Source organism: Siniperca chuatsi, linkage group LG14 (assembly GCF_020085105.1).
Source record: "Siniperca chuatsi isolate FFG_IHB_CAS linkage group LG14, ASM2008510v1, whole genome shotgun sequence".
NCBI lineage: Eukaryota > Metazoa > Chordata > Actinopteri > Centrarchiformes > Sinipercidae > Siniperca > Siniperca chuatsi.
The window spans coordinates 28,115,953-28,127,443 of NC_058055.1; the positions used below are offsets into that span (position 1 = coordinate 28,115,953).

Sequence of the window (11,491 nt, forward strand, 5' to 3'; positions counted from 1 at the left end):
AACTGGCTATCAGGCTAACGGCCCTCTTCACACTAATGACTCCCCCCCTCCCCTGCCTGTAACCTCTGCTGTGTGCCTGACTACTGACCAGGTGAGAGGACAGCTGATGAAACTACACTCAAACAAGGATGCAGGCCCCGATGGTGTTTGCCCCGGGGTGCTAAAAGCCTATGCACCTCAGCTATGTGGAGTCCTTCAACATGTCTTCAACCTGAGCCTGAGTCTTCAAAGGGTCCCTGTTCTGTGGAAGACATCTTGCCTCGTTCCTGTGCCGAAGACGCCGCGTCCCAGTGGCTCCAAGGACTACAGACGGTGGCACTGACCTCCCACATAATGAAGACCCTGGAGAGACTAGTGCTGGAACAGCTGCGGTCCATGGTCAGACCCCTCCTGGACCCTCTTCAGTTCGCCTACCATCCCCGGCTGGGAGTTGAGGATGCCATCATCTTCTTGCTGAACCGCATCCACACCCACCTGGACAAGCCGGCAAGGACGGTGAGGATCATGTTTTTTGACTTCTCCAGTGCTTTCAACACCATCCGGCCAGCCATGCTGGGTGAGAAGCTGGCAGCGATGCAGGTGGATGCCCCCCTCGTGTCCTGGATTGTTGACTACCTGACTGGCAGACCACAGCATGTGCGCCTTCAGCACTGCGTGTCGGACAGCGTGGTCAGCAACACTGGGGCCCTTCAGGGGACGGTCCTCTCTCCCTTTCTCTTCACCATCTATCACGGACTTCAGCTACCACACAGAGTCCTGCCACCTTCAGAAGTTTTCTGATGACTCTGCTGTGGTGGGATGTATCAGCGGTGGTGATGAGTCTGAGTACAGGGCTGTGGTGGGGAACTTGTCTCATGGTGTGAGCAGAACCATCTGCAGCTCAATGCGATGAAGTCTAAGGAGCTGGTTGTGGATCTACAAAGGGCCAAGGCACCAGTGACCCCGGTTTCCATCCAGGGGGGTCAGTGTGGATATCGTAGAGGATTACAAGTACCTGGGAGTACACATGGACAATAAACTGGACTGGGCTAAGAACACTCAAGCTGTTTACAGGAAGGGCCAGAGCCGCCTCTATTTTCTGAGGAGGCTGAGGTCCTTCACCATCTGCCGGACAATGCTGAGGATGTTTTATAAGTCTGTGGTAGCCAGTGCTATCCTGTATGCTGGGCAGCAGGTTGAGAGCAGATGCTAACAGACTCAACAAACTAATCCGTAAGGCCAGTGACATTGTGGGGGTGGAGCTGGACTCTCTGGCGGTGGTGTCAGAGAGGAGGATGCTGGCCAAACTACACGCCATCTTGGACAGTGTCTCCCACCCACTGAAGGAGTACCTTCAGCGGAAGACTCATCCCCCCAAAATGCACCACAGAGCGCCACAGGAAGTCATTCCTGCCTGTGGCCATCAGACTCTTTAACTCCTCCCTCTAAGTGTCAGTCTATATGACCCTAAGTCATTAAACTGGACATTGATCATTAACATCACTGCAATACTTAATAATAATTGTGCAATATTCTGTGTTAATACTCCTGTGCAATATACTCTTTTCAGTTTAAAATTCCTTATTTATTGATATTTATTCATACTTCTATTACTGCTGTGCAATATCCTCCGTCTCATTATAAATAAGCTACACTTAACTTGACAGTTCATGCACTATTACTTTATACCGTATTATTATCATCAACCAGTAAACCCACTTTGTACTTCACACTTATTTTATACTTATACCCACTTGGTACTTAATTTATTTTCAGACCTGTATTATAGAGTATAATATTTTTTGCTTAGTACTTCTATTCCTGTGTGCACTGACATGATGAGTGAGCTGCTGTAACAAAAGAGTTTCCCCTCGGGGATCAATAAAGTATTTCTGATTCTGATTCTGATACAGGCTGCCCTACATGTGAGAAAACTAGTTTGCTGCTGCGCGCTTCTAAATGGTTAAATAGTTAATAGTTCCCTGTGTGGTTGTTTTACAGAGGTTTAGTAGTTACACTTTAAATCTGAGTCACGTAATAAAACAACTGTTTCACCATAAATGCATCAGGACTTTCTGCACCCTGGTGCCCCACCTCATGCAGCTGGTGCCCTTTTATTTTTTTGCCCCTGCCCCTCAGACAGCCTGAGTCTGCCACTGACTGGTGGGCAGAAAACATGGGTGATTTAGCTATTTTCAGCCCTGCTGGTATATAAATGTATTATTACAGACTGCTGGGAGTAGCTAGTTTTACCATAGACCTTTTTCACCAAAGACATTTTGACTTGTCATCTTAGGAAAAGGTGTTACTAATAACATTAACAAATGCTCCATTTTAAGTTTTAAGCTCAAGTGTCCCAGTAAACCATGACAGTGTTGCTTGTTTCCATCCACTGCTGCTGTGTGAATATGAGTTCATTGGTTGATGGAGATAAACAGCCGGTGGAGATAATTATCCAGTCGCTGTCATTAAACCATCACAGAAGAATCAGAATCATAAATCCTTTATTGATCCCCGAGGAGAAACTCTTTAAGAAAAAGCAAAGCTAAAAGATGGAAAAAGTAAGACGACAAGACGGAGCAACGGCAACAGGCAGCATGCACGTTGGCGCATGCGCCCAATTCACCAAAGAAGAGGACACAAGGAGATGACGTCATTAAAAGAGCTCCAGTCAAATCTGAAATAATGGAAAACCATGTGGAAAACATGATGGAAATATAACATTTCTGTTAGTTTCATGTGTTAATGTGAGGAACAAGAGTGTAAGTTTTGTTTCAACATTGGAGGGGATACCTATTAAGCAGGGGGTCTGGTGGTCCACCCAACTCCTTTGTGTCTTTTGTTTGTGGAAATAACCTCTTTAAAGGTCCTGTGTGCAGGATTTAGTGGCATCTAACGGTGAAATTACAGTCTGCAACCATGTGAATACCGCTCGCCTCATCCTCCCCTTCAAAGCGTGTAGGAGAAACTACGGTGGCTGGGGAACTCACAAAAACAGTGAAAGGCCCTATCTAGAGCCAGTGTTTGGTTTGTCTATTTTAGGTTTGTTATTTTATTTGCATTGTCTGCCCCTGCCCCAGTCTCGGAACCCATCGGCTATTGTCTGACAACGATTTAGCCTTCAGGCAATGGCCAATGTTTCAGGGCTTCCAGTGTATCCAAATAACAGATACCCAGGCCAAGACATCCTCTTCCGTGCGCCTGTCATTGTTTACAGTCCGATTAGTAGTCTTGGAACCCATTGGCTATTGTCTGACAGCGATTTGGATGCAGATCCATTTTTAAAATGCCAATAAAAAGCTAATCTCTAGGATTCCGAGACTGATAAAAAGGTAAATCATTGTCAGACAATAGCCGATGGGCAATTCAGCCAATGAGTTCCATCTCTTTTGCTCTCCACATGAACTGTTTACCTGCATGCAACCAAAGCCCACTGAAACGTGATTGGTCAATACTAATTGGACTACAACCGGACTACAAACAGAAACCAGAATGATTCCGATACCAAAATCCTGTCCCTTGCCTACAGATTCTGCATTGATATGCCGATATCTGTTTATAGAGTTTAGTCCCGTCCTGATTAGCTTCACCTGTCCCTCATTATCCTTCTCTAGTGTATTTATATTTTATTATATCGATTCTATTCACCTTGTATGTGCTTCCTCTAGGCAATATTATTAGGAAATACTCCATAAACTAGTTGCTCTTGGCATTGCCCTGGCCTCCAGCAGCACCGTAAGGAACCTCAGAGTTATCTTTGATCAGGATTCATCCTTTAACTCCCACATGAAACAAACTTCAAGGACTGACTTTTTTCACCTACGTAACATTGCAAAAATCAGGCATATCCTGTCTCAAAATGATGCCGAAAAATTAGTGCATGCATTTGTTACTTCTAGGCTGGATTATTGCAACCACAAGGGGGCACAAGCCAGTGTCTTCTTGTGCCAGTCCTAAGTCTGGATAAATGCAGAGGGTCGTGTCAGGAAGGGCATCCGATGTAAAACACATGCCAAATAAAAAATGCGAATCGTGAAAATGACTTCCATACCGGATCGGTCGGGGCCTGGGTTAACAACGACCACCACCGGTGCTGTTGACCTACAGGGTACCGGTGGATATTGGACTACTGTTGGTCAAAGACGAAGAAGGAGAGGAGGAAGGTGTGTTCGTAGGCAGAGAGAGAAGAGGAAAGCTAAGAATCTAGGACTGACAGTAGGGACTTTGAATGTTGGGACTATGACAGGGAAGGCTAGAGAGTTGGTTGACATGATGCAGAGAAGGAAGGTGGACATGCTGTGTGTCCAGGAGACCAGGTGGAAAGGTAGCAAGGCTAGAAGCTTAGGAGCAGGGTTCAAGTTGTTCTACCATGGGTCAGATAGGAAGAGAAACGGAGTAGGAGTTATCCTGAAAGAGGAGTTTGTGAGGAATGTTCTAGAGGTGAAAAGAGTATCAGATTGATGAGTCTGAAGCTGGAAATTGAAGGCGTCCAATGTTGTGAGTGGTTATGCCCCACAGGTAGGATGTGAGTTTGAAGAGAAGGAGAAATTTTGGAGTGAGTTAGAATAAGTGATGCAGAGCATCCCCAGAGGTGAGAGAGTGGTGGTTGGTGCAGATTTCAATGGGCATGTAGGTGAAGGGAACAGAGGTGATGAGAATGTGATGGGCAGGTTTGGTCTTCAGGACAGGAACGCAGAAGGACAGATGGTGGTAGACTTTGCAAAGAGGATGGAAATGGCTGTAGTGAACACTTTCTTCCAGAAGAGGCATGAACATAGGGTGACATATAAGAGCGGAGGTAGAAGCACTCAGGTGGACTACATCTTGTGTAGACGTTGTAATCTGAAAGAGACCAGTGACTGTAAAGTAGTGGTAGGGGAGAGTGTAGCCAGACAACACAGGATGGTAGTGTGTAAAATGACTCTGGTGGTGAGGAAGATGAAGAGGACAGAGGCAGAGCAGAGGACAAAGTGGTGGAAGTTGAAAAAAGAAGAATGTCGTGTAGTTTTCAGGGAGGAGCTGAGACAGACTCTGGGTGGTCAGGAAGTGCTCCCAGATGACTGGACCACTACAGCTACTGTAATAAGGGAGACAGGTAGGAGGGTACTCGGTGTGTCACCTGGAAAGAGGAAAGTGGACAAGGAGACTTGGTGGTGGAACGAGGAAGTGCAGGAGTGTATACAGAGAAAGAGGTTAGCTAAGAAGAAGTGGGACACTGAGAGGACTGAAGAGAGTAGACAGGAGTACAGGGAGATGCAGCGTAAGGTGAAGGTAGAGGTGGCAAAGGCCAAACAAAGAGCATATGAGGACTTGTATGCTAGGTTGGACACTGAAGAGAGAGAGGTGGATTTGTACAGGTTGGCCAGACAAAGAGATAGAGATGGGAAGGATGTGCAGCAGGTTAGGGTGATGAAACATAAGGATGGAAATGTATTGACAGGTGCCAGGAGTGTGATGGGAAGATGGAAGGAGTACTTTGAAGAGTTGATGAATGAGGAAAATGAAAGTGAACAAAGAGGTGACTGGTGTGGAGCAGGAAGTAGCAAAGATTAGCAAGAGTGAAGTGAGGAGGACGTTGAAGAGGATGAAGAGTGGAAAGGCAGTTGCTCTCTCTCTCTCTCTCTCCCTCTCTCTCAAAACACAGCAGCGGTGGATGGCCACCCACCATTGAGTCTGGTTCTGTCCAATGTTTCTGCCTCTTAAAGGAAGTTTTTCCTTGCCACTGTTGCCAAATGCTTGCTCATGGTGGGATTTGTTGGGTCTCTGTAATTAAAATTATAAAGAGTATGGTCTAGAACTGCTCTATGGGAAAAGTGCAATGAGATAACTTCTGTTATGAATTGCCACTATAGGAATAAATTTAAATTGAATTGAATTGAAATTTAATTGGTCTGTGTGTTCCCTTGTCTCAGTGCCTCTGCCTCTGAGTCTGCATGTGGATCAAGTTCCTGATTACCCTGCTTGCACTTTCATGACAGTATTTCCAGTTAAAATCCGTTGTGAAACAAGTCAAACTCTTAATTAATTGTGTAAACATATTTTTAATTTATATCATCAAATAATTACTGAATGGGTGTGTAGATAAGTGAAATTAATTTGAAAAGTAACAAAAATACATTTCAGCATGCCATAGCGAGTGAGAGAGAATGTTTTTTTAATTGCATGACTGAACATTTCAGTAAGTGCATTTATTAATAATTAACAAATATTTAAGTTTAATTCATTATTGAGTCATTTCACCTCTGTCACAACCATTGTATTCCTGGTAAACATGATGACTATTTTTTGTCTGACAGCTTTGATTTGCAGTCCATAGATAACAGCGTTCATAGTAGGAGGGACCACATGGAACAAGATGGATGCTAGCTTCCTTTCGTCTGAAAAGTCCTGGAAACGATGGAGGATGACAGGGATGAAGCCAGACACAAACATGATGATGTACGCAGCCAGGTGGGTGGCACAGGTCTGCAGCGCCCTGCTGTTCAGAACCTTGTTTTTACTGAGCACACACTCTGCAGCAGTTTTCAGGTAGGTGAGAGTGACGCTGCAGATGGAGGAGCCCAGCATGACTGCCGTGTAGCCGAGGCCGTAGATGTTATTGATGAGGATACTTTCACAGGACAGCTTGAACAAGGAGGCGTTATCGCAAAACGGGTTCAAAATAACTGCCCTGCAGCGTGACAGGCGGACACTGAGGCCCACGAGGATCGACACCATCAATAAAACCACCATCCAGGCCGACACCGACAGCTTCACCACCATCCTGCTGGTCATGATGGTGGCGTAACGCAGGGGGTTGCAGATGGCCACGTAGCGGTCAAAGGACATGATCATGAGCACAGTGTGAGAGACGCCTAAATGAAAATGAGCACAGAAGGCCTGAATCACACACTCATAATAATGGATGTAGCGCTCTGTGACTGGAGTAAAAACGTCACTCAGCAAGCGAGGAATGATGGTCGTGGCCCCAAAAACATCATTAATGCTCATGTTGCAGAAGAGCAGATACATGGGCTGGTGGAGGCTCCTCTCCATGGTGATCAGGACTACCAGGCCGATGTTGGACACCATGATGAAGATGTAGATGAGGAGGAGGAGGATGAAGGCGGGAATGGAGGACTGGGGGCTGACCTTTAACCCCTCCAGCTGTAGAATGTCTATACTTAAAGTCTGGTTCTCCATAGTGCAGAGGGTTATTTTAAGCCTAGTGAGGATGGGAGAGCAAAAAATAATTTATATGGTGTTTAATATCAAAAACATGTTTTTGAAGATAATAATAACTAGGTAGATACAGTAATCTACACAAACAGTGGAAGAAGTGGCTTCTCAAACAGGTCAGCAGTACCGCCTAAAAAGTAGGGTAGCGTTCAATGCAAGAAATAAAAGTGGAAAATATTATCAATATGCACAAATTGAGCATAGCAAATTATTGTTCTGGAGATGAAAACTTAGTAACAATAGACAACAATATGGTTGTTTGCCTGTGAAATCTAGAACTTGGTTAAATGATATAAAGATTGAAATTTTCAAACAGGACATACTGTATGTACTATAAGAATACTACCTTTAAAGGCCTACTGTGGAGACGCAAGACTTACAAAAAATGAAATAATTAAACCAAACTGAAACTTGCTTTGGAATTTATGTGCACATGGTCTACAACACAATTAAACAATATTTTAATAAAAACAACATACAATACAAAAAAAATCAAAGAAAATGATAATTACTGCAAAAATTTAATAATGCCTCATTTGACAACAAAACTTCCAAAGTATAACCCTGAAAAATCGCTGTTTCAAAATGTGGCAGACAAAAAGAAGTTTGAATTTAAATTCAGTCATGATTTAATGTCATAGGCTAGATACAATATCAGTCAATCAGCAACAAACAACAATAAGGATATTTGTCTCCCTGACATATAAGACTTAGTGAAGTGATGTGAAAAACAAATTATTCAGACATTAGAACAGCATAGCTCTGGTTTCTCTACAGCAGTTCAGCCACGTGTCTACAGGCTTTCATTCAAACCAAACACTCAATATTTTATTGTTATTTCATACATAACCACACTGACACATAAAACAATGGGTAAAAACATAATGACCATAGACAAACAATACAACTTTTATGCATTTAGCAAGCGTTCACATAGGGATGCTATGGTTTGAGAATGATAATCTGCATACACAACTTAAATGGCACATGGTTCGATAACAGTTGTGTAGCTTAGTATTCACTTGTATAGTTTTGTGGTGGATGTTGAACAGGCTGCTGGAAACACAGCTCACACATCAGGAAACAGTTGACTGCATTTAAATATAATATATAATTACTTTACTGAATGCTATATTCCTGGTTTCATTCCTTTTCAAATTTCATTTAATTCCAATTTGCCTTCAAAATGCCATTAATTTGTTTATCAGATCTTTTCAAGTATTTAAGATTTCATTTTGTGTCTTAAAACTAAAAATGTTAAAACTAAAACGAAACACAGGATATACTGTACATAGTAATAAAAACATATTAATAATCTATTTGTAGAGCACTTTTCATAACCTGATTTAGAAAGTGTTTCACACATGGCAGCAAATTAAAATCAACAAATTATGTTAAGTTTGCACCTGCAAAGCGCTCGTTGTTAATTAAGTTTCATATAGAATCTAATCAAATAGCAAACTTTTAGGTAACAAAAGACATCAATTGACCAAGAGTAAAATTAAGATATAAATAAAAATATATAAGTAAGATATTAGAATCAGTTCTAAAACATACTGGGAGCTAGTGTAAGGAGGCTAAAGCAGGTGTGATGTGGTCACTGAGTTCTGTAGCCTGGCAATAGAATTTCCTTTAAGTACAAACGCTGTTGCAGTAATCGAGGCTGGAGAAGATAAATGTATGTCTCTGACTTTAGAACATAAGAGAGTATTTTTGCAATATTTCATAAATGATAAAAACATGATTGGCATTATTCAGTAAACAAACAACATCATTTATAGACTGTGTGTCTCATGCTTACCTCTACTGACATGAACTCCCTCCACTCACCCGAGGTGGGCTGTTATAAGCTGAATGATGGCCCCCGATATTTGAGAGTTTGTTGCGTCACTTAAGTCTGAACAGTTTCTTACCAGGCAACAACTGCTGTCACAACACTATGTTTGCTTTTGGTGGTTTGGATGCCGCTGTGGTAGATGAAACATGATAAAGTACCCTCTAGGGCGCCCTTCCAGTGGAGAAAACATGATGCGGTGCATACAGGCTGCCCTACATGTACATGTACATGTTTTACAGAGGTGTAGTAGTTATACTTTAAATCTGAGTTATATTTTAAAACAACTGTTTCACCATAAATGCTTCAGGACTTTCTGCACCCTGGTGCCCCACCTCATGCAGCTGGTGCCCTTTTTATTTTTTTGCCCCTGCCCCTCAGACAGCCTGAGTCTGCCTCTGACTGGTGGGCAGAAAACATGGGTGATTTAGCTATTTTCAGCCCTACTGGCATATAAATGTATTATTACAGACTGCTGGAGGTAGCTAGTTTTACCATAGACCTTTTTCACCGAAGAAATTTTGACTTGTCATCGTAGGAAAAGGTGTTACATTAACAAATGGTCATCCACTGCTGCTGTGAATATGAGTTCATCAGTTGCTGCTATTAAACCATCGCAGAAGAATCAGAATCAGAAATCCTTTATTGATCCCCAAGGGGAAACTCTTTAAGAAAAAGCAAAGCTAAAAGTTGGAAAAAGTAAGATGACGAGATGGAGCAACGGCAACAGACAGTATGCACGTTGGCGGATGCGCACAATTCACCAAAAAAGAGCGCACAAGGAGATGACGTCATTAAAAGAGCTCCAGTCAAATCTGAAATAATGGATAACCACTGGATAACCACTCCCTCACCAGAGTACTAACCACTCACACACACCTCCTCCCCATCAGCACCTCATCAATACTAGTATAAATGCACACTACTCACCCCAGCCAGTTGTCTGGTCTCGTTAATACTAAGGACTCTCCCCATCGATGAAAGACGACTTTTGGATTCCTTCCCTTTCCTACGCCAAGTGTGCGCTTCCACTCCAGTGTTGAATCATCCAGTCGTGAGTTTACCAACAAAGGATGGTATCAGTACTTCACTCATTATTCTAGACTGCTCCATCACCCATCACTTACCAGCTTACTGTGTGCTCATTGCTGTGTTCAATAAAAACTACATATGTCTCCATCTCGGTGTCTCCTGCCCTTCTGTCCGTAACAGAAGACCGGACCTCACCGTAGGACGGCCAGCATGAGAACCATGGACCCTTTCCAGGAGCTGGTGGATCTCCTTCGCTGTGGGCTCTCCGCCACACCACCAGCATCCACACCAGCCATCACTTCTGCATCCGCCGCCGTCACTCCGCCACCTCCGGTGTACGCCAGTCCCATGGCCAAACCAGCGCCCTTCTCTCGCCGTGCACGAGTCCAGGTATGTGCTGGTCCTGTTAACATCCAGGTAGGCCTATTGCATGAAGAACAGTAACATCTCCTGGTTCTGGAGGGTTCCACTGCTGAGGTGATCTTAGGGCGCACATGGTTGGAACAACAGCATTCCAGAGGACATCGTGTCAGACCAGGTGCCCCAGTTCATCTCCAGAGTGTGGAAGGCCTTCTTCTCCCTAGGCGTGACCATCAGCTTCTCTTCTGGATACCACCTGCAGTCGATCGGGCAGACAGAGAGGAAGATACAGGAGATCGGCCGCTTCCTACATACCTTCTGCCATGGCCACCAGGACTCTTGGAACCAGTTCCTGGGTTGGGCCGAGTACGCCCAGAATTCCCTCCGCCAACCTACCACTAGACTCACTCCCTTCCAGTGCTTAATCAGTTACCAACCCCCTCTCGTCCCGTGGTCGGGAGAACCCTCAGAGGTTCCAGCGGTAGACTACTGGTTCCGAGAGAGCGAGAGGGTCTGGGGCACAGCTCATCATCAGACAGACAGCCGACCTGAGACACTCCACTTCTCCCGTCTATCAACCTGGTCAGAAGGTCTGGCTGTCTACCTGGGACATCAGGATGTGTCTGCTCTGCAAAAAGCTCAGTCCCAGATTCATTGGTCCCTTCACCATCACCAAGCAAATCAACCCAGTCACTTATCAGCTCCAACTGCCACCACAGTACAGAATTACCCTACTTTCCATGTTTCACTCCTCAAACCTCACCACCCTTCTATTCCTGTTTCCACAGAGCCTGGCGCTGCAGCGGAACACCCCCCCCCATCCTGGAGGATGGAGCGCTGTACCGGGTGAACGAGATCTTGGACTCCCGGTGTCGTGGTGGTCTACTAGAATACCTGGTTGACTGGGAGGAAAATGGTCCAGAGGAGCGCTCGTGGGTACCCAGACACGACATCCTTGACCCAACATCACACACACCTGCTCCCCATCAGCACCTCATCAACACTAGTGTTGATGAGTGTACTCGATGAAAGACGACTTTTGGATCCCTTTCCTACGCCAGTCTGCGC

General features: G+C 44.4%; 1 protein-coding gene across 1 annotated transcript; it reads right to left on the reverse strand.

The window, feature by feature from the left end:
• Positions 1 to 6,073: 6,073 nt before the first annotated feature.
• Positions 6,074 to 9,284, reverse strand: LOC122887749 (olfactory receptor 52N5-like). Its single transcript, XM_044221235.1, has 2 exons — positions 8,999 to 9,284; positions 6,074 to 7,183 (listed from the first exon to the last, which is right to left on the reverse strand). Exon 2 carries the CDS (start codon positions 7,159 to 7,161, stop codon positions 6,211 to 6,213), a length of 951 nt encoding a protein of 316 aa, XP_044077170.1. The 5' UTR covers positions 7,162 to 7,183; positions 8,999 to 9,284; the 3' UTR covers positions 6,074 to 6,210.
• Positions 9,285 to 11,491: the final 2,207 nt, after the last annotated feature.

Coding starts and splice junctions, on each gene's coding strand:
- LOC122887749 (XM_044221235.1), bottom strand. CDS start 7,161: ATGGAGAACCAGACTTTAAGTATAGACATTCTACAGCTGGAGGGGTTA.